Consider the following 27,214-nt stretch of genomic DNA (forward strand, 5'->3'; position numbering starts at 1 on the left):
TGGGTTCTTTACCAACTGAACTATGAGGGAAGCTCCATTATTATGTGAATGAAACAAAAAAAGACAGATGAAACTGACTGCTAGGATCAAGAGTCAGGCAAAAAGTCCAAACCAGGCTAGGTAGTATGAGCAAAGCCTGACAATCCAAAACAAAGGATAAAAAATGTATTATTTTAGTCATCAAAAGTCAGGGAACAAACCAAGGGAATAACAATTAGAACCCAGAATCCAGTCAATTAAATAAGTTACTTGTAATGTAAGCACGTGGTATAGACCTGGATACTACAGTCCATCTATCTGATCTAGATTCCTAATATACTTCTTTCTAGGTACTTAATTCTGGACCAGAGAGGGAAAGGTATTTATAAAAACTACTACCGGAGCATCCGTGAAATCTGAATAGGGTCTGCGGATTGGATAGCAGTAATGTATCAATGTTAATATCTTAATTTTAAGGGTTGTACTGTGGTTATATTCAGTACTTGTTGAAGGGTTTAGGGGTAATGGGACATCATGTCCACAATTCATTCTCAAATGGTTCAGAAAATAACAGTAACAGTTATAGGAAAAGAGAATTATAAACAAAATATGGAAAAATGTTAGCAACTGGGGGATCCAGATGAGAAATATACAGTTCTTTGAACTAATATCACAACTTCTCTGCATGTTTCCCATTATTTCAAAATTAAAAATATAAAACTAAGAAAATAAAATTTATAAATGCTTTGATATAGTATAAGAGAAATATCTAAATTAATAAACACATGAAAATATTTCAAAATAAAAACAAAAGTAAATGAGATTCTTTGACAAAAGAGTATATTACATCTCAAAAAATATCTATGTTAATAAACACATGAAGCAATTCTAACTTCAATTCTTAAAAGCCTCACTGAATTTCAATTAACATGAAAAAACATTTCCCTCAAATTAATGAGAATATACTCATTCCAAAGAATTCAAATGAAGGTAATAGTGTCAACATTCTAGAAAGCCATCTGAAGGTAAAATATTTTTTATCTTTTAAAATATAATAAATAATGCTTTTAGTAGCACTCTTCAAAACTAAAACAGTATAACCTCTTATAAGGGGGAAAGGGGGGAAATCAATAAATTTAATCAATGACTAGCTTTACTCAGTGACTTCCAGTGTTGCTAAAAAGTAACACAAATATAAGAAGAATTTTCCAATTTTGGTAGTAGTAATACCTCAATTTCAAAAAAAACATTCTTTTTTTTTTTTTTTTTTTACACATATTGGTCATCTAACAATCTTATCATTTAAAAAAAGGTTTTGGAAAAACACTTCCTTGCCATTGTTTGAGTTGCTTTCATAACTTTTAATCGGAAATGTTTCTTTGAGACTATTGAAAAATATTTTTCTGAAATGGTTGTGGAAACCCCTAGGTTAGTTTTTCTCTTTTCATTAACATAAAAAATGCTACCAATCCTTTATTACAGAACAAGAGAAACAGAAAAGTTGAGTGTCCTAATACATTTTGAATACTATCTCCCCAAAAGCATACATCTACAGTTCAATCAACTGTCAAGTATAAATGACAGTAAAATTTTCACTTCATTTAAAACAATGCATTCCTTTTCCTTACTGATAAATTCGTACCATCTAGGAACTGGAAGTGAAATTGTTACTTACCATATGTTTATAGTTTGGTCATTAGAACATTCTTGAAATGAATTATGACAAACAAACCTGAGATTTTAATAACTAAGTTCCCATTTCCTGAATTTCCTTTACAGCAAGACTTCCCTTCTTGCCAGACTTCCTGAATCATTTCCTAAGGATAAAGTACCCATCTTAAAAGTACTTGGTTCTATCCCACGAAAGTCTGGTTTCCAAGGAGATGGTGTGTACTCTGCATTACCTCAGGCTCACATTTATGAGAAAAATTCCTCTCAGTAAAAAACTGCAATTTTCATCTCAAATCAAGAATAAAATAAAAACTTAATGTAAACATAAGTAAATGACCAGTGAGCTTAAAACTCACTTCAGCAACAAATATAAAAAGCTACCAATTAAATGGTAGCAACTAGAAAATATACTTTTGTCCGTCATCTCTAGTCTTTTCTAGAACAAAGAAACAAAGACTACTTTGTGCCTTTTCACATGTACCCAAGAAAACACAAAAGCCCTCAACCACTCTACCTCATCTCTTACTAGAGACTTTTATCTTCTTCTTAAATAAAAAGTCAAAAATACTAAACTGGATTCATGTGTGTGTGTATAGTTGTACATATATCATAAAATATCTCAAAATATTGAAATTGAATAAAAACAGTTAACTCTAGAACTGGAATGCAGGATAAGGAATGGAATGAGAGGAATATAATTTTTATTGTCTGAGATTTTTCCAAAAATAATTTTGAGTTACTTTTGTAATAAGAAAAATATGTATGTATGAACATACAACTTACAGATTAACCTATAATACCTGAAATATAGCTTCAATGGCATACAAATAATAAGCCTGTCATAAAATCATGTTTTAAGACATATGAGTTTAGGCTTCAGCACAGCTTGTCTTCTCTGCCATCCTGCCTCTTCCCCTCTTCCCTTCCAGGAGCATAAGGTTGCTCCTGGGCTACTCCCTAATAAATATCTTGCACACAGGGGGCGGGGGTTGGGGGGGAAGTCATATGAAATAATAGCTTATATTAATAACAAAAAACCATGATAAATTGGTAACAACATTTGTTCTGGTAATCAGCAGCATTAAAAGAAGAAATAGTTGCCTGTGTTGGATTTCACTTATGGTAAATATAGAGACCACTTAACTTTAAGGCAAGTGTCACATTCTTCCTCTTTCCTGATTATCATTCCAACTGTCCACCAAAAACTTCAAATAACCAAAGTCTCACTTCCTTAAAAGCAGGAATGAAATTACACAAAGAAATTAAGTAAGGAAGACAGTCTATTTTATTGTAAGTATTTATTCTGAACTTAATATTTGACTCATAACTTTGATTTTAATGTCATGAGACAGAATGCACAGATATGGAAAAAATTGGGAGTCAGGTAAATAGCATTTCTAATTCTGATTTTTTTCCTTACTCTGACTGTAGGCAAACTACTTAAATCTTTCTGAACTTAACTTTACCACCTATAACAGGTGGTTGTTATAAGGATCAGGGAGAGCTTTAGAATTATAACAATCAGTGAGTTTTTACAAAGCTTATTCCATGCCCCTCAGTTTCTTTCCATTCAACACCAGTAGTCTAGTCCAAATTAGCAGCATCATCGGTCTGTCTGCTTCTGCTTTCACTCTCCTACTTTCCATTTCTCTCACAATGGTCTTTTACATTTTTCCATAAAGAAAATTATGAAGAAGCTCTTCCAAAATGGCATCATAAGACTTCCAAAATTCTGCTTTTCCATAAAAACAGCAAGAACATTAGCAAAACTTTTCAAAATCAACTTCTCTGAACTCTGGAAATTAACCAACAACTTGCAGCAGCCCAAGAAGTATTTCTTCAAGAAAAACAGCTGAGTCTCAAAGAACAACAAGTTTGTGAGGTTTTACCCTACACTATTTTTATCCTCTTCTCCCAACTACATGGTAGATGTGAAAACCAAGCAGTCTCTCAAACACAATACTTGTGAAAACCAGAAGCTTAGGAACCAATGGTGGGGGTAAAAACGGTTTAGAGTTTTCCAAGTACCCTATCCCTACCACTATCTGACTTGTTTGGCAGCTTCTTAAGAAACCTACAGTCTTAAGACTTTATTTGACCCGACTCAGAGATAACTCAGTACAAACAGCCCTCCCCTCAGGGCATGTGTCAAACAAAATCAGTGACAATAGCTTAACATCACAGCTGCCTGAAGATTGTGGCTCAGATGGTAAAGCATCTGCCTACAATGTCGGAGACCTGCGTTCGATCCCTGGGTCAGGAAGTTCCCCTGGAGAAGGAAATGGCAACCCACTCCAGTATTCTTGCCTGGAAAATCCCATGGACTGAGGAGTCTGGTAGGCTACAGTCCATGAGGTCACAAAGAGTCAGACACGACTGAGCCACTTCACTTCACAAACACGAAAGAAAAATCTGGAAAATTAGATGTTCATAGGAGGCCCTGAAAAGCTCCAAAATATTCTTGGAAATCTAGGAATATGAATGCCCAAGAAAGACCTGAGAATGATTCTAATCTCTTACCTCTGGCTGAACTTGAGGTTTTACACAAGCAGGAAGTGAAGGCTAAGACAGCACTGCAAGTTGCCAGAATATTCAAAATATGCCCCACACACAGAGAGAACTCTTCATAGGCTGGGAGAATTATTGGTTCAAGGCATTTAAGGAACTTCTATGCAATCAACAGCTAGCCAGGCAGAAACTTCAGTGGCTACACATGACTTTAAAAAATTAGTCCCGGGAAGTCACTAACTCACAGAAGGCAACAACAACAATCAATAAGCCCAGGCCGGGGGACAAGGAATACCACGGTTTTCAAAGCTGCTACAATATGTATGTGTGCTAGGTCACTTCAGCTGCGTAGGACTCTTTGAGACCCTATGGACTGTAGCCCGCCAGGCTCTTCTGTCCATGGAATTCTCCAGGCAAGCAAAATGGAGTGGGTTGCCATTTCCTCCTCAGGGGGATCTCCCGACCTAGGGATTGTTTTCTGCATTGGCAGGCGGATTCTTTACCACTAGCGCCACCTAGGAAGGCCCTAGCTACAATATATTACTACTTAAAAAGTACATTTTTCAACAAAAAAATTATGAGATACATAAAGAAACAGGCAGGTATGGCCCATAACTGCCAAAAAAAAAAAAAAGCAGGCAATAGAATCTGTCCCTGAGGAAACCCAGATATTGGACTTAGGAGACAAAAACTTTAAGCCAGCACTATAAACATATTCAAAGTACTAAAGAAAACCATGTCTAAGGAATTAAAGAAAAAAAAATTAAAGGAAAGCCTGTGCACAATGTCTCACCAAAAACAGAATACCAATTAAGAAGCAGAAATTGTTTCATTTAAAAGACAATGGCATAAAGTAATAATTATAATATTATGCTGAAAGGCTTATAAGATATAAAGATGTCATTTGTAGGACAACAAATAGCATAAAGGAAGGAGAGAGGAATGAAACTATATCACAGCAAAGTTTCGTATATTTTTGAAACTAAATTATATAAATTCAAACTATATTGTTTTAAATAAAGATGTTAATTATAACTCCTAGGGCAACCACTGGGAAAATAACTAAAAATATATATAGTAAAAATATATAAATATAAAAAATATATATAGTAAAAAAAAAAGGAACTAGAAATGGTACATAAGAAAACATTTAACATAAAAAAGGAAGTCATGCAGGAAGAGAACAGAAAAAAAGACACACAAAAAGCAAACAAGACATTTAAAAAGTCATATAGAAAACATATTTAAAAAGGTATAAACCCTACCTTTTCAGCAGTTACATTAAATATAAATGAATTAGACACTACAATCAAAGGAGAGGGATTGGCAGAATAGATCGTTACTACAAAACAAAACCATGATATAGTCATAGACTATCTACAAGACACTCATGTTAGTTTCAAAGTAACAAGTTGAAAGGAAAAGTATGGGGAAAGATATATCATGTAAGCAACAACCAAAATAGAAATGGTGCTATATTAATAGCAGACAAAATAGATTTTACAGCAAAAATTGTTACTAAAGACCAAGGATATTTTATGACAAAATGATCAATCTTTCAGAAAGACATAAAATCATAAAAGTATTAACACCAAACAACAGAGCCCCCAAAATACATGAAACAAAACTAACAGAAGTAAGGGGAGAAAAAGAAAATTCAACAGTGATAGTTAGGGACGTCAAAACTTCCAATAATGAACAGGACCACAGAAGACTTGAACAATACTATAAACTAATTAGACCTCAGTTCAGTTCAGTTCAGTTCAGTCGCTCAGTCGTGTCCGATTCTTTGCGACCCCATGAATCGCAGCACGCCAGGCCTCCCTGTCCATCACCAACTCCTGGAGTTCACTCAGACTCATGTCCATCGAGTCAGTGATGCCATCCAGCCATCTCATCCTCTGTCGTCCCCTTCTCCTCCTGCCCTCAATCCCTCCCAGCATCAGAGTCTTTTCCAATGAGTCAACTCTTCGCATGAGGTGGCCAGAGTACTGGAGTTTCAGCTTTAGCATCATTCCTTCCAAAGAAATCCCAGGGTTGATCTCCTTCAGAATGGACTGGTTGGATCTCCTTGCAGTCCAAGGGACTCTCAAGAGTCTTCTCCAACACCACAGTTCAAAAGCATCAATTCTTCAGCGCTCAGCCTTCTTCACAGTCCAACTCTCACATCTATACATGACTACTGGAAAAACCATAGCCTTGACTACCTTTTGTTTTCCTAAAGCAGTGACAGACTTAATTTGAGGGGGCTTCAAAATCACTGCAGATGGTGACTGCAGCCATGAAATTAAAAGATGCATACTCCTTAGAAGAAAAGTTGTGACCAACCTAGACAGCATATTGAAAAGCAGACACATTACTTTGCCAACAAAGGTCCATCTAGTCAAAGCTATGTACTGGCTGAAGTATGGCTGATGGCTGGATGGCAACACTGACTTAATGGACATGAGTTTGAGTAAACTCTGTAAGTTGGCGACAGACAGGGAAGGTTGCAAAGAGTCAAACACAACTGAGAAACTGAACTGAACTGAATTTTTTGAAATAAGAGTTGAGTTGGACCTATTCTATGTAGCCCAATGGGGTTCGTTGGTGGCTCAGCTGGTAAAGAATCTGCCTGCAATGTGGGAGACCTGGGTTCAATCCCTGGATTGGGAAGATCCCCTGGAGAAGGAACCGGCTACTCACTCCAGTATTCTGGCCTGCAGAATTCCATACAGTCCATGGGGTCACAAAGAGTCAGATAGGACTGAGCAACTTTCACTTATGTAGCCCAATAATAGTAGGTGCATGCTAAGTTGCTTCAGTCTAGTCCCACTCTTTGAGACCCCATGGCAGCAGGGACAAAAACCCCAGGCATAAAGCTTGGCATACACAAAAAGAAAAGGGAAATGAGTGGATCAACAAGAACAGGTCTGTCAGCAGAATAGCAAGAAATAAATGGAGAAATGTGACAACTGAAAGCATTGGAGAGTAATGAGAAGCAGTGGATCCTGGAGGAAAGAAAGCTGTGAAATGAGTTTCCATTTTCAGGGTGCAGAGATGAAGTGCTGATTCCAAGTGAGCAAGACAAGAGTGCTATCTCTCTGGTCTGTGGAATTAGACTACTGAAGCACAAAAAAGTCATAATCTTTAGCCAAGGAAGAAGGGGATCTCAGAAGGAAAAGAGGCAGAAAAGGAATACACAAATTCTGCCTTCCAACATCTCTGGATAACCCTTGAGTTAACATGTATGAAGCAAGTTCAAAGCAATTCAACTGAAGACAATATCTGTATTGAAGCTGAAGCGTCAATTCAAGAAATAAAGTATGTAGTTTTATTCTAACCAAGAAAATTACTAGCCATACAATATCATCAACAACCACTGAAAACAATGGCAAACTTACAAGAAAAAAAAATCAACTCAAAAAGATTTCAAATAAACCAATAAATAGCAGGAAAAGAGTAACAGAGACAAAAACAGAAATAAAATGGTAAAGGCAAAATCAATAGCATTGATGATCACATTAAATGTTAGTGGACAAAGATCCACTTAAGAGACAAAGACTGCCAAAACTGACTTAAAAAGCAAGACACAATTACATGCTATTCAAAAGAGATGGAGTTTAAATGTAAAAGCCGAGAGAGATTGAAAATATATAAATAGAAAAATATACACAAAGCAAAAAGTAAGCAGAAGACAGCTAGAGTGGCTATATTAATAACAAACAAAATAGATTTTAGGACCAAAGTTAGTATACTAGAAATAAAGAAAAACTTTGCATAATAATAAAAGGATCAATTCCTCAAGAAGACATAATATTAATAAAAGTGTTTATGTTAATAACAGAGCTTCAAAACACATGAAGCAAAATTTGACAATATTAAAGAGGAAAATCTCCAATTCCAAAATCTTAATTGGAGATTTAAACTTTATTCCAGCAATTGATGGAATAACTAGACCTAAATAAGTCAGCAAAGAGAAAGAAGATATGAACAACACCATCAATGGCAACACACTCCAGTACTCTTCCCTACAGAATCCCATGGAGGGAGGAGCCTGGTAGGCTACAGTCCATGGGGGTGCAAAGAGCAACTGAGCGACTTCACTTCACATCAACTACCTTAACCTAGTTGATATCCATAAAGCTAGAGCTATACCTCACTACTGCAAAATACTCATTCTTTTCAATTGCTCAGAGTAGATTAACCAAGATAAATCATATGCTGGCCATGAAACAAGCCTCATTAAATTGAAAAGCAATAATATCATTCCAAGTATGTCCTTTAATAACAATGGAAATAGATATTAATAATAAGATAACTTTAAAAAACCCAAATATTAGGAACTGAAGTACAAACTTCATTAAATAACTCATGGATCAAAGAAGTAACCATAAGGAGGATTAGAAAACATTCTTAACATTATCATTATAATGAAAACATGTCAAAATTTGTGGGATACAGCAAAAGCAGTGATTGGAGAGAACATTTTAGGTTTAAATGATTATATAAAAAAGAAGAAAGATTTATCATCAATAGCCTAGGTCTTCCCTGGAGGGCAGTGGGACACTGCACTCTCAGTGCAGGGGACACAGGTTCCATCCCTGGTCTTGCAAGATTCCACATACTACCAAGCAACTAAGCCCATGTGCCACAGCTACTGAGCCCATGCTCTAGAGCCCTCCTGCCACAACTACAAAAGTCTGCACACCTTAAAGCTCACACACCTCAACTACTGGGCCTGTGCACTACAACTACTGAAGCCCACGTGCCTAGAGGCTGTGCTCCACAACAAGAGAAAACACCACAATGAGGCCCATGCACCGCAACTAGAGAGTAGCCGCACTTGCCACAACTAGAGAAAAGCCCGAGCCCATGAAAAGCAACACACACCCAGCACAGCCAAAAAGAAATACAGGAAAAAAATTTTAATAAAATCAATGGCCTAACCTCCCATCTTAGGAAATAAAAAGACAGCAAATTAAATGAAAAATACTTAGAAAGAAGAAAATAATAAAGAACAGAAATTGATGAAAGAGAAAATGTACAATACTGAAAATCAATAAACCTAATAACTGATTGAACAGAAAGATGGACAAAATTGATAAATATCTAGGCAGACTAATGAAACAAAAGAGAAGATACAAATTAACAACAGTAGGAATGAAAGAAAGGATAGCATTATAGATCCTACAGAAATGAAAACAATAATAAAAGAATGTTATTAACAATTTCATGCTGATAAATTTGCAACCTGGATTAAATGTAAAAATTAACTGAAAGAAACAAAATAACAAAACTAATCCAAAAAAAAAAAAAAAACTAATCCAAGAAGAATTAGAAAATTTAAACGGCCTCATTTCAAAGAAATTTAATCCATAATTAAAACCTTCCCACAAAGAAAAGTTATGGAAAAGATGGTCAATTCTACCGAATACTTAAGGACAAAACAGCCTTTTTCCAGAAAACACAGGAAGAGGGAACACTTCAAAATTCATCATATGAGGCCAATAACATTCTGATACCAAAATCAGCAAAGACTTCACGAGAAAAGAAAACACAAATCAAAATTCCTCATAAACACAGATGCGAAAACTCTTGACAAAATTATAGCAAATTGTACCTAACAATATATAAAAATGGTATATATAATGACAAAGTGGTATTTATCCCATGACTGCAAGGCTGACTTAACATTCCAAAGTAAGTGAGAAAAAATATCATTTCAACAGATGAAGAAAACATGTGACAAAATTCAACACTCAATCATAACAGAAATTGAATGGAATATCCTCCACCCGATTAAGGGCATCATCATCAACAATACAAAGCTCATACCTCTGCACTAAGATCAGGAATGAGTAGAGGAAGTTTGCTCTCATCTTTTCTATTCATTATTGTACTGGATAACCTAACTGGTACAATGGCGCAAGAAAAAGAAATAAAAGGCAAAAGCCAAAAAAAAAAAAGGAAGCAGAAAAATTGTCATTACCTGCAAACAATAAGATCATCCACAGAGAGAATCCAAAAAGCCCTACTAGAACTTAAAAGAAAATTCAACAGGGTCACACGACACGCTTTTTCCTATACACTAGCAATTAAAATTGCTAAATGAAAATTTTTAAATACTTTTGTAACAGCATCAAAAAACAAAATACTTAGAAATAAATTTAATAAAAGATGTGAAAGACCTGAACACTGAAAGTGACAGAAAGTTGCAAAGAGAAATAAGATAAAAACTAAATAAACAGAGAGATATACCATATTCATGGACTGGAATGTTAAGACAGCAATTCTCTCCAAATTACCCTAAGAATTCAATGCAATCCCATTAGTTTCCTAGTAGGTTTTTTTAAGAAATTGATGTTGATTCTACACTTATATAAAAATGCAAAGACAGAGAATAGCAAAAACCTAGAAAAAGAATAAAGTTAGAAGATTCACAGTATCTGATGTCAAAACTTACAAAACTATAGTAATCAAAACAATATGATTTTGATAAGGATAAATAATACATTAATGGAACAAAACAGTGCAGTAATATCCTTGCACTTTTACCATCAAATGGTCTGTGGAAAAGGTGATAAAGATAATTCAATGATGAAAGCATAGTCTTTTCAACAAATGTACCTGGAACATGGTTATCTATATGGAAAATAAATAAATAAACCTTGATCCTTACCTCATTCAGTCCCTAAAATTAATTTGAAATGAATCACAGACCTAAAGGTAAAACTACAAAAATTCTAGAGGAAAAGAAAAACTTTACAACTTTCAGTAAGACAAATATTTCTTAAACCAGACACAGAAAGAATGACTATACGCACAGACAACAGCTAAGAGGCAGTTGGAGATAAAGGTATCATAATGGGATTGGGCTTGTTTTCTGAGGGGATCTTAGTGTTTTCGTCCATACTTCTTTTGAAGCCCATATCACACCAAAATCACTATTTCTTTCAGACAAAATAAATGAGAATAAAAAACTCTCCATCCAATCTCTGGAACCCTTGGATCTTAACATAAAAAATTAACTTTTACAGAGAGAGAAAGAGAAATTGGAAGGTATGTTTTACCACATCAAACTAGACAACAATGACAGTTGGAGAAAGATTTCAGAATGGATTATAATGAAAAAGCCCATCAAAAAAGTAAAAAAGAAAAGGAATTGATAAAAATTTACCAGACATATCTTTACAAGGGAGTAGAAATGAACCTTCTTTTATTAATGAGTATATTCCTAGAAAAGTATAAAAGCAAGTTTTTATCAAAGGAAACTTTTATGCAGTAGAAATTTCTTTATAAGTTAATTTTATTATGAATCATATTATATAGAAAGACCCTTTCATGACTTCAGTAACAAACCCTTATATTTTACATAATTCTAAATCTTGTTGCTTAAAGCCAAATATGGAGTCAAAATATTAATGAAAATTATAAATATACAATAAACGTACTTATCATAAGGGAAAAAAATCAGACTAAAATTGAGAGAAATTATCTTAAAAGTTGATCTCTCATCTATATATAATCATAAAAGTGCACCTTCCAGCCATTTTCTGTGCAAAAATCATAAGAAGTGGACATGAGAAAGTGGAAATGACACAGAAAAAGGGAAAAGATAAAAGTTTGAAGCTATTCACAAATAATAACATAAAATAAGTAGACCTCAATAAAGAAGGAATGAAGACACTTGATCTAAATTTAAGCACTCTATATTTATTGGGCTCATTGTATCATCACAGGTTTTAAAAAAGAAAGAAAAAGAGAGGATACAGACCAAGGTTTGCTAGAATAACTTACTAATTTGAACATTCAATAAAAATGCACAATCACAGCTGTTATACACAAAATACCAAGTATGTACAAGTAAAAAATTATCTCTAACTCTTAAATAACCTTAAAGATAGGCATTATCATTCCATTTATCTTAACCCCAGAGATGTTAACAGACTTATCTAAAGCCATACTGTCATTAATAGAAGTGAAGGAATTTGAACCTAGGTCTGTCCTTTGAAAACGGCAATCTAACTCCCAGTGTCATGTAACATTTTTTTTAATACAGATCTTGTTTCATTTACAGTGATTATAATTGTAAAAGAAATCCTTTAGGGAATTACAGAATCCTAAACAACTTATAAGGTAGCAGCATTACCAGAAATTCCACTGACTGAAGCCAAAAACACCTACCAGAATTAAAGCAGAAAGCAACATAACTATGACATACCACTAATAAGACAGTAAGAATCATTTTTAAATTTCTGGGAAATTTCCACTAACACTTGTTAGTCCAACAGAAAGCCAAAAATAGAATGAAATGGGTTTGTAGTTCAATTTTAAAAAAATCTCAAACACTTTGATCATATCTTAAGAAAGCATTTCTAAAACTGGGTGTTAGAAGGTGAACAGACACAATGAAAATAAAGTATATACCAAATAAAGATAACAACTCAAGCCTTAAACTATTCAAGGGAATACAGACAATTATACTGATTTATTAGGGAAAAAAAGCTTCTCTGATCAACTACCATTCTGAAAACAAGCAGTTGTTGATAGAGAATAAAATTATTTTAAATTGAAGAAACACAATCATAACACTCCATCTGAAATATCAGTGCAAAAAAAGAGATATCCCAAACCTAGATAAATAACTAGAATGAATCCTATCAAGAAGCTAAGTTGGAGTAAAAAAAAATGTGTATCTCAAACACAAAGGAAAAGAATTAGACACAGAAAGCATACTTCCAAAGTATGAAAAAGGAAGGCATTCACTAGCGTACCAGCTCAATGAAGCCAATTCCACATCTTGCTGAAGTACAGACTGTTAAAATATTAGTAACTATACTCAGTCAATAAAATGTTACATTAAAATAAGAAAGCACAACAAGCTCTGTGAAAGTAAAGGAAATTTCTACCTTTGGCCACTTGGGATTGAGAAGTCGAGCTTTGATTGCATCATCCAGTGCCTTGTCATACTGCTGGATTTTCATATAGGCTGCAGATCTATTGCTGTATAAGATACAGTTCTGAGGGTCAACAGCCAGGGCTTCATTGTACAGAACAATAGCTGTGTGGAAATCTCCATCATGACAGGCCTGATTACTCTGACGAACTTTCTCAACAAATTCAGCTTTGCTCAGCACTGGTCCATCAGGACTTCTCCGGCCAATAGTCTTAGCACCAAAGAGAGGAATCTACAAACAAAAAAACTTTGTGAGATAAAGTTCAGTTAATCCAGAGAGGTTCCTTGTTGAAATTTCAAAAGAATATGGACATTCTTCATAGTCTGCTTTATACTACAGTTAACTTTTACGCCCAGAAAGACAACACACTTTCCAAGAAGTAGCCAACATAGTACCTTAAATACATGTGTATATATGTATGTGTTCTACTATATACACACACAGTTACAAAAATACTTGTTTATATACGCAGATATTTTTTGTTTGAGAGAATGAATAAACGAATAAATGCAAAAAATAATCAGGCTTTTCCTTGGCAATTTAAAGTTATACTAAGAGAAAAAGACAAAATGCAAACCAATGCAGACAATATGAACTCAATTATGTTAAGATGGCTGCATTTAGGAAATTAACAAAAGGAACAAGATCAAAATATCAACTATGCTAAGATATCTTTGGATACAAGATTATGAGTTATTTTCTTAAAATTTTCTTTTAACCCAATGTGATGTAATGAGCACATGTAAGTCTTAAATTTAAAAAAATAATAACATTTTAAAAAATAAATTTTTATGTACCAAGGAATCTTTTCAGACTGGCAAATTTGGTAACTATAATTTGCCTACCACCATGGAATTTCAAAGACAAACATCAGTTTTTGGAGATCAAAAGGAAAAAAAAACCTGCTGTAAATTGTATCTTGGCGATTTAAGCCCTGTCTCTGACGTTGATTTTTCCAAATCACTAAGTTTTCTATGACTTTATAGCAGTGACCTTAAAACGAAAAGGAATAAATGAGTCAAATGTTATTCATTTTTAAAAAAGGAAAATTAGAAACTGCATTAGAATCCAAAGGATAGATGCTTAAGACAGCAGTATCAAGACAGTTTGCAATTTCAACTAGGCTTGCCCTAAGTGAAATTAAAACAAAAAATTTAATTTCCTTCCTCACGTCTTCCTTTAAGACTCAGTCCAGTCCCTCCATTCAGAAGTGGACAGACCTAACAGGTAACAGATACAACAGGTACAAAAGTAACAGACTCCTCACAGAAGTAGTTGCATTAAAAAAGAACAGACTCCACAGAGAGGAGGAAGAAGACAAAGCCAATTTCCCACAGAGGCAAGCAGATTTTTTCCTCTACTCACAGGGATATCATATCCTAGCTTTCTAGGACAATTTAAAATTTCCTAGAAATTTCAAATATCAGCACCCAAATTATATCCCTCAAATTCTTCATACGAATATAGAAACAGCCAATAATGTATACTCTGGTTAGGGTTCTGTTTCTGTTTTTTTAATTATGATCATGAAACATATTGCCTGAAAGTGAATGGACTATGGAACATTGAGCAAATGGACCAGGATTTTCCTGAAGTGTCTTGATTAATTTTTTAATGATTTCAGCCACACCAAACTAATGGATTAATATAAAACATTTAACAATCTATAAGACATTTCATTTTGGGAAACAGTCATCATCGTGACTCTACTTAAGGGCAGTACTATCCATAAATTATAGAACAAATTCAACATTTGAAAATTCAGGGGTACAACATAAAAAGAGCAGTAACAGTAACAGAAGTAAAATTCGTTAGGTTCATATGTGGCCTAAAAGTGAAAAAGACATAATCCTACTATTACAGCATTCCTTGCTTCTCAGGGTTATTTGGTTCTACTTCAAAATAGGTAAGAATCAAATTAAGAAAAGAGTCTGCATTCTATTATCTCCATATACAGTAATACAAAGTAACATTTTCCAAAACATGTTCTAAGGAACCCCTAGGTCCTCAGGAGACTGGGATGAACAAAGTTAAATTAAGTTTCTTCTTTAGTGGAAGACGCTTCAACAGTCCATGGAGTCCTCCAGGCCAAAACACTGGGGTGGGTAGCCTTTTCCCTTCTCCAGGGGATCTGTCCAACCCAGGGATCAAACCCAGGTCTCCGGCACAAGGGAAGCCCAAGAATACTGAAGTAGGTAGGCTGTCCCTTCTCCAGCAGATCTTCCCTACCCAGGAATGAAACTGGGGTCTCCTGCATTGGAGGCAGATTCTTTACCACCTGAGCTATCAGGGAAGCCTGCTAAGAGTTATTTCACACATTGTAAATCTGATAGAGGAGACAGCTACTATACATAATAAGATCAAAGTATCTTTTCGGTGGAGTACCTAGCTGGACGAGAAAATGCTCGAAATACTGATGTAAACTATTAAATAATGCCTCTGAGAGCAAAGAAAAACATCATGAAAAAGTTAGTGCTACTGCAGAAAGATTATAAATACTAGGGAACTCCAACACCATCTTCACCACCAAATGCCCTCAAATGTAAGAGAAAAACACACTCTAGTAAATGTCCACAGAAGCATCTAATTTGTCAAAATATGTCTGAGTCTACTCAGCTGGTTACAATGTGGTCCTTAGGATGCTAAGAAAAGGCAATTTTTGTGTATGATTTTCTAAAAGAGATATAATTTCCCTTGTCCTTCTCTATCTTCTCTGCAATTGATAAATTTGGCAATACAGAGTTTTTTTTAAAAAGGTTTGCATGTATTTCTCAGATTATATAGTACCTGGAATAAATGGCCATATTAAATTCATAGACTACTAGGGTGAATATACAGTACTACTCAAGAAGACCCAAAAAACCCAAAGTTTTGAAATACCACTTAATTCCTCTGATATTCTTTCCTCACATATTTCATTAGGTATAGTTTATGAATGTCAACATCTGTTAACATTGTTGATGTTTTCTTCTGACCCTCTGATAGACTCATCTTAAAAGGACAGAAGTGTCAATAACATATGGACCAAATTGACTCAGACCTATTCAGCCACATACAATTACTTAACATTGCTCCAGTCCTGTTATAAATTTTGACTATTCAAATGATATAAAAAATGCTTATCAGTTTTAAATATCTGCATGGAAAAAATTATTTTTAAAAAAGTAAAAAGATGAGTCACAAGTAAGTTAAAAAATATATATTTGTAATACATGATAAAAAGCTAATCTGCTTACTATATAGTGAAAGAAAAGTAAAAGTCGCTCAGTCGTGTCTGACTCTTTGCAACCCCATGGCAGAATACTGAAGTCGGGTAGCCTTTCCCTTCTCCAGGGGATCTTCCCAACCCAGGGATCAAACCAGGTCTTCCACATTGCAGACAGATTCTTTACCAGCTGAGCCACAAGGGAAGCCCTTACTATTTAAAAATCTACAAATAAATTAAAAAAAAAAATCCAGTGGAAAAAGCAAAGAATATGCACAGGCAGATCATGAGAAAGGAAATTCATATGGCTTTTAATCATATTTTTTAATGTGTGGCTTCTATTATTTTAAAAGAAAATCAACCCGTGAAATATCACTTTTCACCTCTCCTACTAATGGGGACAAAAAATACATTTTAATGGTTAAGAGGATAAAGAAAAAGTCCCACCCATACATTGCTGGTAGAAGTGCAAGCTGGAGTAATCACAGAACAATTTAGGAATATCTAAAAAAAAAATGTAAAAGATACACACCCTTCAAATTCTACAAGTTTTTCCTACTTCTAGTAAATTAGACTTCAGATACATTAACCTATGTAAACAAAGCTATATATACCAGGATATTCATAATAGCATCATTTGTATGAGCAGAGCTCTTGGGTGAACAGGTGCACTGTCAATGAGCAGTACTATTTTGAAACAAATCTTTTTTTCTGAGCAATAGATTTCAACAGTGGGCTTAAAACAGTCAGTAAACCATGTTGTTAACAGATGTACTGTCATCCAGGTAGACAGATTTAGCATAATTCCTAAGTACCCTAGGATTTCTTGAATAGTGAATAGCATTGGCTTCTACTTAAAGTGACTAGCTGCATTAGCCCTTAATAAGAGTCAGCCTGGCCTTTGAAGCTTCAAAGTCAGGCACTGACTTCTCTGTAGCTATGAAAGTCCTAGATGGCAACTTCTTCCAACAGAAGGCTGTTTCATCTACACTGAAACTCTGTTGTCTAGTGTAGCCATCTTCATTAATTACCTTAGTGAGGTCTTCTGGTTAACTGGCTTCTATGTCAGCTCTTGCTGTCTCATATTCCACTTTCCTGTTATGGAAACAGCTTCTTTCCTTAAACCTCACAAACCAACCTCTACTAACTTCAATTTTTTCCTCTGCAGCTTCCTCGTCCCTCTCAGCCTTCAGAGTAGTAAAGAGAATTAGGGCCTTACTGCAGATTAGGCTTTGGCTTAAAGGAATGTTGTAGCTGGTTTGATCTTCTATCCAGACCCCTACAATTTTCTCCATGTCAGTAATGAGGCTGTTTCACTTCCTTATCTTTGCAAGTTCATTGCAGTAGCACTTTTCTCCCCCGCAGGTTTAATAAATGTACCCCTTCAGTGCCTATTTGCAGTGCTCAGTATTCCTTCGAAATACCAGACAGACTTAGCAGTGGCCAACAGTAAAGTTTAGACCTCCAAAGTTTAAAAGCTCAGGTCCTCTGAGCATTCTGTGTTACACTTGTCCAAAATTGGTGATTCTTTATAGTTGAAGAGCTTTAAATGTACCAGTGAAAAAAGGTTTCTCCCCTTCAAGGGGAAGAAAGAAAATCACTCCTCAAAACCCAGCAGATCTGTCTGTAGGGGTTTTCCTCCTGCCCCATCCCTTCAGGCTTGTTTTTTGCAATGGAACAAGAGACCAACACCTAACTTGAGATACAAGAAACAAGACAGTGAGGCTATAAACGGAGTGGCGGAAGCAGCAGATCCTCCTTTACCTTCTGCACCCAGTATATGTGCCTCACAGAGAAACAAGAGTAACAGGTCCACAAAACACCACAGCTGGAATTATAAAAACCCATTCATCCAGTGATGGTGCAGTGGTAGCACTCAGTCGTGTCTGACTTTTTGTGACTCCACAGACCACAGACCGCCAGGCTCCTCTGTCCATGGGATTCTCAAGGCAAGAATTCTGAAGTGGGTAGCCACCTCCTTCTCCAGGGGATCTTCCTGACCCAGAGACCACCTACACTGCAGTCAGGACACATACAACATTTACCAGTTAAGTCTGGCATCTTATATGGGTGCAATTAATTGTGCCCCAAAACAACCACAATACTGGCATCACAGATAACCATAACAAATAAAAATTTTTGAAATATTGTGAGGATTACCAAAATGTGACATAGCGATATGAAGTGAGTAAACGCTACTAGGGGGGAAAAAATGCCAGCAATAAACTTGCTCAAAGCAAAGTTGCCATGAACCTTCCATTTGTAAAACAAAAGAAAAAAAAATGCAGCATCTGCAAAGTGCAATAAAGCGAAGCACAGTAAAATGAAGCATGCCAATATTTTAGCTTGCTCCTTGGAAGAAAAGCTATGACCAACCTAGATAGCATATTAAAAAGCAGAGACATTACTTTGCTGAAAAAGGTCAAAGCTATGGTTTTTCCAGTAGTCATGTACGGATGTATAGACTATAAAGAAAGCTGAGTGCCAAACAATTGATGCTTTTGAACCTTGGTGTTGGAGAAGACTCTTGAGAGTCCCTTGGACTGCAAGGAGATCCAACCAGTCCATTCTAAAGGACATGAGTCCTGGGTGTTCATTGGAAGGACTGATGTTGAAGCTGAAACTTCAATACTTTGGCCACGTGATGCGAAGAGCTGACTCATTGGAAAAGACCCTGATGCTGGGAAAGATTGAAGAGAGGAGGAGAGGGGGATGACAGAGAATGAGATGGTTGGATGGCATCACCGACTCTATGGACATGAATTTGGGTAAGCTCTGGGACTTGATGATGGACAGGGAGGCCTGGTGTGCTGTAGTCCATGAGGTCGCAAAGTCGGACATGACTGAGCGACTGAACTGAATGTTTTAGCCAATGACAAAACTGCCAATGTTTATATTAAAAGTAGATATGCTTTAGATAGCTCATGATTTTGAAATGCTGTGGGAGGAACATGCCTTTCTTACTTTTAGTGCAAATTAAACTTAAAATGGCCCCTATGTTCAGGAATTATTGGATGCAATACTTTCACCTGCTACTTTCAGTTCAGTTCAGTTCAGTCGCTCCGTCGTGTCCGACTCTTTGCGACCCCATGAATCGCAGCACGCCAGGCCTCCTGTCCATCACCAACTCCCGGAGTTCACCCAAACCCACGTCCATCGAGTCAGTGATGCCATCCAGCCATCTCATCCTCTGTCGTCCTCTTCTCCTCCTGCCCCCAATCCCTCCCAGCATCAGAGTCTTCTCCAATGAGTCGAGTCTTCTCCAATGAGTCAACTCTTCGCATGAGGTGGCCAAAGTACTGGAGTTTCAGCTTTAGCATCATTCCTTCCAAAGAAATCCCAGGGCTGATCTCCTTCAGAATGGACTGGTTGGATCTCCTTGCAGTCCAAGGGACTCAAGAGTCTTCTCCAACACCACAGGTCAAAAGTATCAATTCTTTGGTTCTCAGCTTTCTTCACAGTCCAACTCTCACATCCATACATGACTACTAAGAAAACCATAGCCTTGACTAGACTGACCTTTGCTGGCAAAGTAATGTATCTGCTTTTTAATATGCTATCTAGGTTGGTCATAACTTTTCTTCCAAGGAGTAAGCGTCTTTTAATTTCATGGCTGCAGTCACCATCTGCAGTGATTTTGGAGCCCAAAAAAATAAAGTCTGACACTGTTTCCACTGTTTCCCCATCTATTTCCCATGAAGTGATGGGACCGGATGCCATGATCTTCGTTTTCTGAATCTTGAGCTTTAAGCCAACTTCTTTGCTCTCCTCTTTCACTTTCATCAAGAGGCTTTTTAGCTCGTCTTCACTTTCTGCCATAAGGGTGGTGTCATCTGCATATCTGAGGTTATTGATATTTGTCCCGGCAATCTTGATTCCAGCTTGTGCTTCTTCCAGTCCAGCGTTTCTCATGATGTGCTCTGCGTATAAGTTAAATAAGCAGGGTAACAATATACAGCCTTGATGTACTCCTTTTCCTATTTGGAACCAGTCTGTTGTTCCATGTCCACTTCTAACCGTTGCTTCCTGACCTGCATACAGGTTTCTCAAGAGGCAGGTCAGGTGGTCTGGTATTCCCATCTCTTTCAGAATTTTCCACAGTTTATTGTGATCCACACAGTCAAAGGCTTTGGCATAGTCAATAAAGCAGAAGTAGGTGTTTTTCTGGAACTCTCTTGCTTTTTTCCATGATCCAGTGGATGTTGGCAATTTGACCTCTGGTCCTCTGCCTTTTCTAAAACCAGCTTAAACATCTGGAAGTTCATGGTTCACATACTGCTAAAGCCTGGCTTGGAGAATTTTGAGCATTACTTAACTAGCATGTGAGATGAGTGCAATTGTGCGGTAGTCTGAGCACTCTTTGGCATTGCCTTTCTTTGGGATTGGAATGAAAACTGACCTTTTCCAGTCCTGTGGCCACTGCTGAGTTTTCCAAATTTGCTGGCGTATTGAGTGCAGCACTTTCACAGCATCATCTTTTAGGATTTGAAATAGCTCAACTGGAATTCCATCACCTCCACTAGCTTTGTTTGTAGTGATGCTTTCTAAGGCCCACTTGACTTCACATTTCAGGATAGCTATTAAAATTCCAGGGCATTCTAAACTTGACTCTCTGGAAGCTAAGGGAAATCATCTTGCTGACATCTCTGCAAGGAATGCTACCGTTAAAGGAACCAACAATCGCCAAACCTCTGTCATGGTCAAAGGGTTATTTCCCTAAATGACAACTTAGGAAAACTGGCTAGAGAAGCCCAACGATGGCCTCAGAAAAAAACAAAAATAGGATTGGAAACTCAACAGTTGTTGACTTGATAAAAAGAGAAAGTTCTGGTTTGGAGCAAATAACAACCCCATCCTACCAGAGACTCTCAAATTCTCAGTCCTCACCATCGTACATGCAATAAGCCACTGGTCTACCAACAAAATGATAGCCTTCATGAATCAATATTGGTGAGAAAACAATAACAAGGCCACAAAAAGTGCCTACCTCACTTGTCTCATTTATCTAAGCGCAACCCAGGGAAGCCTGTTAGTACTGCTCTTGGACATGTTAAACTGCCCAATGGACCATTTGAGGTCTGGCAAAATGCATATCATACAACTTCTTCTGTCTCATGAATATAAATATGTTTTAGTCATGGTTTGTATATTATCACACTGGATGGAAGCCTTCCCTTGCAGACAGGCTACTGCCTCCTTTGTGGCTAAAAAGTCCTTTAGGAAAAAAATTATCCCTACCAAAAGAATGCTTCTCAAACTTCACAGTGATCAAGAACACATTCTATGGCCACTTCCTTTGACAAGCCTGAGTAGTTTGGCTGGTTTTACAATACTTTCACTGTGTTTACCCCCTCAATCCTCCGGTTTAGTCAAATGCCCAAATGGCATTAAGACTGGAAAAATTTGTAGAGGCTCTCCAAATACCTCGACTAAAAGCACTGCCATTGGTCCTTCTAAGTCTCAGACCCACCCCTTTTGGAATTCATAAACTTTCACCCTTTGAAACAGTCATAGGATGCCTGATGCACTTGGTCCTGGTTTTTTTTGATGCACAACTAATAAAAAGGAAAGATACTCCAATACTGCAAAGGTCTAATTGCTTCTCAGATCATGAACTCCTTATTACCAAATTCAGACTTAAATTGAAGAAAGTAGGGAAAACCGCTAGACCATTCAGGTGTGACCTAAATCAAATCCCTTATGATTATACAGTGGAAGTGAGAAATAGATTTAAGGGACTAGATCTGATAGATAGAGTGCCTGATGAACTATGGAATGAGGTTCGTGACATTGTACAGGAGACAGGGATCAAGACCATCCCCATGGAAAAGAAATGCAAAAAAGCAAAACGGCTGTCTAGGGAGGCCTTACAAATAGCTGTGAAAAGAAGAGAAGTGAAAAGCAAAGGAGAAAAGGAAAGATATAAGCATCTGAATGCAGAGTTCCAAAGAATAGCAAGGAGAGATAAGAAAGCCTTCTTCAGCGATCAGTGAAAAGAAATAGAGGAAAACAACAGAATGGGAAAGACTAGAGATCTCTTCAAGAAAATTAAGAGATACCAAGGGAACATTTCATGCAAGGATGGGCTCGATAAAGGACAGAATTGGTATGGACCTAACAGAAGCAGAAGATATTAAGAAGAGGTGGCAAGAATACACGGAAGAACTGTACAAAAAAGATCTTCACGACCCAGATAATCATGATGATGTGATCACTAATCTAGAGCCAGACATCTTGGAATGTGAAGTCAAGTGGGCCTTAGAAAACATCACTATGAACAAAGCTAGTGGAGGTGATGGAATTCCAGTTGAGCTGTTTCAAATCCTGAAAGATGATGCTGTCAAAGTGCTGCACTCAATACACCAGCAAATTTGGAAAACTCAGCGGTGGCCACAGGACTGGAAAAGGTCAGTTTTTATTCCAATCCCAAAGAAAGGCAATGCCAAAGAATGCTCAAACTACCGCACAATTGCACTCATCTCACATGCTAGTAAAGTAATGCTCAAAATTCTCCAAGCCAGGCTTCAGCAATACGTGAACCGTGAAATTCCTGATGTTCAAGCTGGTTTTAGAAAAGGCAGAGGAACCAGAGGTCAAATGGCCAACATCCACTGGATCATGGAAAAAGCAAGATAGTTCCAGAAAAACATCTATCTCTGCTTTATTGACTATGCCAAAGCCTTTGACTGTGTGGATCACAATAAACTGTGGAAAATCCTGAAAGAGATGGGAATACCAGACCACCTAACCTGCCTCTTGAGAAATCGGTATGCAGGTCAGGAAGCAACAGTTAAAAGTGGACATGGAACAACAGACTGGTTCCAAATAGGAAAAGGAGTACATCAAGGCTGTATATTGTCACCCTGCTTATTTAACTTCTATGCAGAGTACATCATGAGAAAAGCTGGGCTGGAAGAAGCACAAGCTGGAATCCAGATTGCCGGGAGAAATATCAATAACCTCAGATATGCAGATGACACCACCCTTATGGCAGAAAGTGAAGACGAGCTAAAAAGCCTCTTGATGAAAGTGAAAGAGGAGAGTGAAAAAGTTGGCTTAAAGCTCAACATTCAGAAAACGAAGATCATGGCATCTGGTCCCATCACTTCATGGGAAATAGATGGGGAAACAGTGGAAACAGTGTCAGACTTTATTTTGGGGGGCTCCAAAATCACTGCAGATGGTGACTGCAGCCATGAAATTAAAAGGCGCTTACTCCTTGGAAGAAAAGTTATGACCAACCTAGATAGCATATTCAAAAGCAGAGACCTTACTTTGCCGACTAAGGTCCATCTAGTCAAGGCTATGGTTTTTCCTGTGGTCAGGTATGGATGTGAGAGTTGGACTGTGAAGAAAGCTGAGCGCCGAAGAATTGATGCTTTTGAACTGTGGTGTTGGAGAAGACTCTTGAGAGTCCCTTGGACTGCAAGGAGATCCAACCAGTCCATTCTGAAGGAGATCAGCCCTGGGATTTCTTTGGAAGGAATGATGCTAAAGCTGAAACTCCAGTACTCTGGCCACCTCATGCGAAGAGTTGACTCATTGGAAAAGACTCTGATGCTGGGAGGGATTGAGGGCAGGAGGAGAAGCGGATGACAGAGGATGAGATGGCTGGATGGCATCACTGACTCGATGGACATGAGTTTGAGTGAACTCCGAGAGTTGGTGATAGACAGGGAGGCCTGGCGTGCTGAGATTCATGGGGTCGCAAAGAGTCGGACACGACTGAGCAACTGAACTGAACTGAATTGCTTCTATTAAAAATAGTCATGTTTTGGTACAGCAATCTTTTCACAGTGCACTCTCAGGAGACAAAGTACTTAAGCATCACATCTTGAAACCTGGAGATTTCATCTAAAGGAATAGACACCTCCAGGAGAGTATTTTTCAAAGTTAATGTTAAAATACTGCTGCATTTAAAGTAACTATATACAAAATGTGATAAAATACTACACAAGAAGAAACAAGACTTTGTTAAATGTTTGAGCCAAATTGATATAAACTCACTCTCACAACTTCCTCTGATCAATCAAAATGTTAGGACAGAGACTTCCCTGGTAGTCCGGTGGCTAAGACTGTGCTCCAGATGCAGAAGGCCAGAGTTCATTCCCTGGTCAGGAGACTAGATCCCACATACCACAGCTAAGACCCAGCGCAACCAAACAAATAATGCTTTTTTTTAATGCTATGACAATCGTGGCAAACCAACTACATTTTGAAAAAAATTCAGCTAGTATTAAACACAAACTAAATCTAACTCCTCCAACTTGAACTTATACTAGAAATAAATATGTACTCTAAAGCAGAAGAGTAGGGAATTCCCTGGTGGTCCAGTGGTTAGGACTCTATACTCTTGCTGCTGAGGCCCTGGGTTCCATTCTTGCATCAGGGGAATAACATCCCATGTTATTGCCTGCATGGTGCATGCATGGTACAGTCAAATATATATATACACACATACAGGTATGCAGAGAGAGAGAGCAGTATAAAACTGTTTGAGACATTTAACTATTTCAACTCTTTAATTCAAGAAAAAGGAATAAGCTCAAAAATTAATATTTATTAAGTAGAAACAACCAAAAACTTTCAGGAAACTAAAACTGTAGTTTTATTTTTCAAATCTGTCCTTGGGCTAAAATTCTGAATCAATAAATTCCTTATAATGTTAGTTATCTTTTGCTTTTAGTTAACTTATAATTTGCATTATAAAGACTGATTCCCTTCATTAATAAGAAAGGAAGATATAAGCAATGATTTTACAATTCTTTTGTTTCAGAGATGCATATGAAATTACAATCATTCCTTTACTATCTTAATAACTATTATTTTTATATAGCCTCATTTTGATACTTTTCTTCATTATCTCGTTTAATTCCCGGTATTCATTCAAGAAACATTTATGTCAGATATGCATTAAGTATTAGTTTAATAACAGTTTTATAACTTTAAATACTTAAAAATAAACTGCTTACCCTGCAGTTAAGTTTATATTTTGATTAATAAAGTTGTGAGATAATAAAATGAAAGAATAAACTCAGTTTCAAGTACTCATCCTTTTGCTCTATCATTATAAAGACTCAAATTTCAGAATACTGTGCCAACATAACCTTAAACCCCAAAATGAAAACTAGATCTTTAAAAATATCCAGGGGCATTCCTATATTACTGTCTGGTAGTAAGTCTAATATCCCATAGCAAAAGATAGTTATAATGGATTATTATTTGCTTAATGATCATTCAAATCAAAGACAGTCCAGTGCAATGGTTAAGAAAGTAAACTCCAGAGCCTAACTACTAACTTAGAATCCAGGGCAACTCAGCTTCCTAACTGTGGAACTTGAGCAGGATACTACTTAGTAACCTTGCTATACCTCAGTTTTCTTTTGTGTAATAAGGGGTAACAATAGTAACTATCTCATAAGAAAGATAGTTGTGAGAACTAAATGAGTTAACTTATGTAAAGGACTTAGAACAGTACCTAAAACACAGTAAACACAAAATGTTAGTGATTAAAATCTGAAATCAACAGATCCTATACTTTATGGAAAGAACACTGGCAACATACAGTATTTTATAATTTACATGATTCTTCCAAATATACCTAATGAAAATTTTACTTTTTATAAAATATATTTTGAATTTATGACCAATTTCCAGAACAATTTTTATGAATAGTTCTCATAAATCTTCATAGAGATTAGGAAGTAATTTAACAAGAGTATTATTTGACAGTGGAGCAACTTTCAAAAATCCCATTTCTTCATAACCTAAAAGATTTAAGATGGCACTCTACACAAAAATATTACATACAGGACAAAAGCATTTGTGAGTATTTTTAGTACTCTCTCAGGAAATTGTGCAATCCCCATAATACATTTTTCCCAAGGACAAGAAACTATACACAAGGTCAAATGTCCAATAAAGGTGCCTGAATTCCAAAATCATATTAGTAACATGAAAATTTCTGAGAGGGAAATGAGAATGACTAAATCAAACCAGTCAATCCTAAAGGAAATCAACACTGAATACTCATTAGAAGGACTGATATTGATGCTCCGATACTTTGGCCACATAACGCGAAGAGCCAACTCATTGGAAAAGACCCTTATGCTGGGAAAGATTGAAGGGAGGAGGAGAAGGAGCCAACAGAGGATGAGATGGTTGGATACCATCACCAACTCAACGGACATGAATTTGAGCAAACTCCAGGAGATACAAGCTACAGTCCATGGGGTCACAAAGAGCTGGGCACAACTTAGCAACAACAACAAATTCACTCCAAAATTAAAAGTACTGTTTCAACCTAAGTGCTTAGCCTTATTAAATATATACTCTTCAGTATCAAACTATACTAACAAAATTTCAGGAAACTAAGCTCTCAGACTCTTTACCAACTAAGCCACCAGGGATATCTTTTTTTTTTTTTTTTTAGCTCAGCTGATAAAGAATTTGCCTGCAATGCAGGAGATCCTAGTTCGATTCCTGGGTAGGGAAGATTCGCTAGAGAAGGGAAAGGCTACCCACTCCAGTACTCTTGGGCTTCCCTGGTGGCTTAGCTGGTAAAGAACCCCCCTGCAAAGTGGGAGACCTGGGTTCGATCCCTGGGTGGGAAGGTCCTTTGGAGAAGGGAACGGCTACCCAACTCCAGTATTCTGGCCTGGAGAATTCCATGTACTGTATATTCATGGGGTTGCAAAGAGTTGGACACAACTGAGCGACTTTCACAATTTTTAGAATGTTGTTCTTTAAATCTATTACCCTCTTCTCTCACCTCTGCTTGCTTCTACTTTCTGTTTATTTGGTTGATTCTTTTCCAATATGTCTTTTCTTCTAACCTATTCTTACTTTCTTCTTCTCATCTTCAAAAACTTTTTCTTGTGCCTATTATCTAAAAATGGATACCAATGCATGA

At 36.7% G+C, this 27,214-nt stretch overlaps 1 protein-coding gene across 2 annotated transcripts in view; it reads right to left on the minus strand.

Annotated features, from left to right (window-relative positions):
• Positions 1–27,214, minus strand: part of TTC28 (tetratricopeptide repeat domain 28) — a 575,441-nt gene that overhangs the window by 542,119 nt on the left and 6,108 nt on the right. For both annotated transcript variants that reach the window (XM_040251367.1, XM_040251366.1), the window contains exon 2: positions 13,050–13,328. In XM_040251367.1, the coding sequence (XP_040107301.1) occupies positions 13,050–13,328 (279 nt within the window). The remainder of the gene's footprint in view (positions 1–13,049; positions 13,329–27,214) is intronic.

The sequence above is a fragment of the Oryx dammah genome, unplaced genomic scaffold (genome assembly GCF_014754425.2).
Source record: "Oryx dammah isolate SB20612 unplaced genomic scaffold, SCBI_Odam_1.1 HiC_scaffold_12, whole genome shotgun sequence".
Taxonomy (NCBI): Eukaryota; Metazoa; Chordata; class Mammalia; order Artiodactyla; family Bovidae; genus Oryx; species Oryx dammah.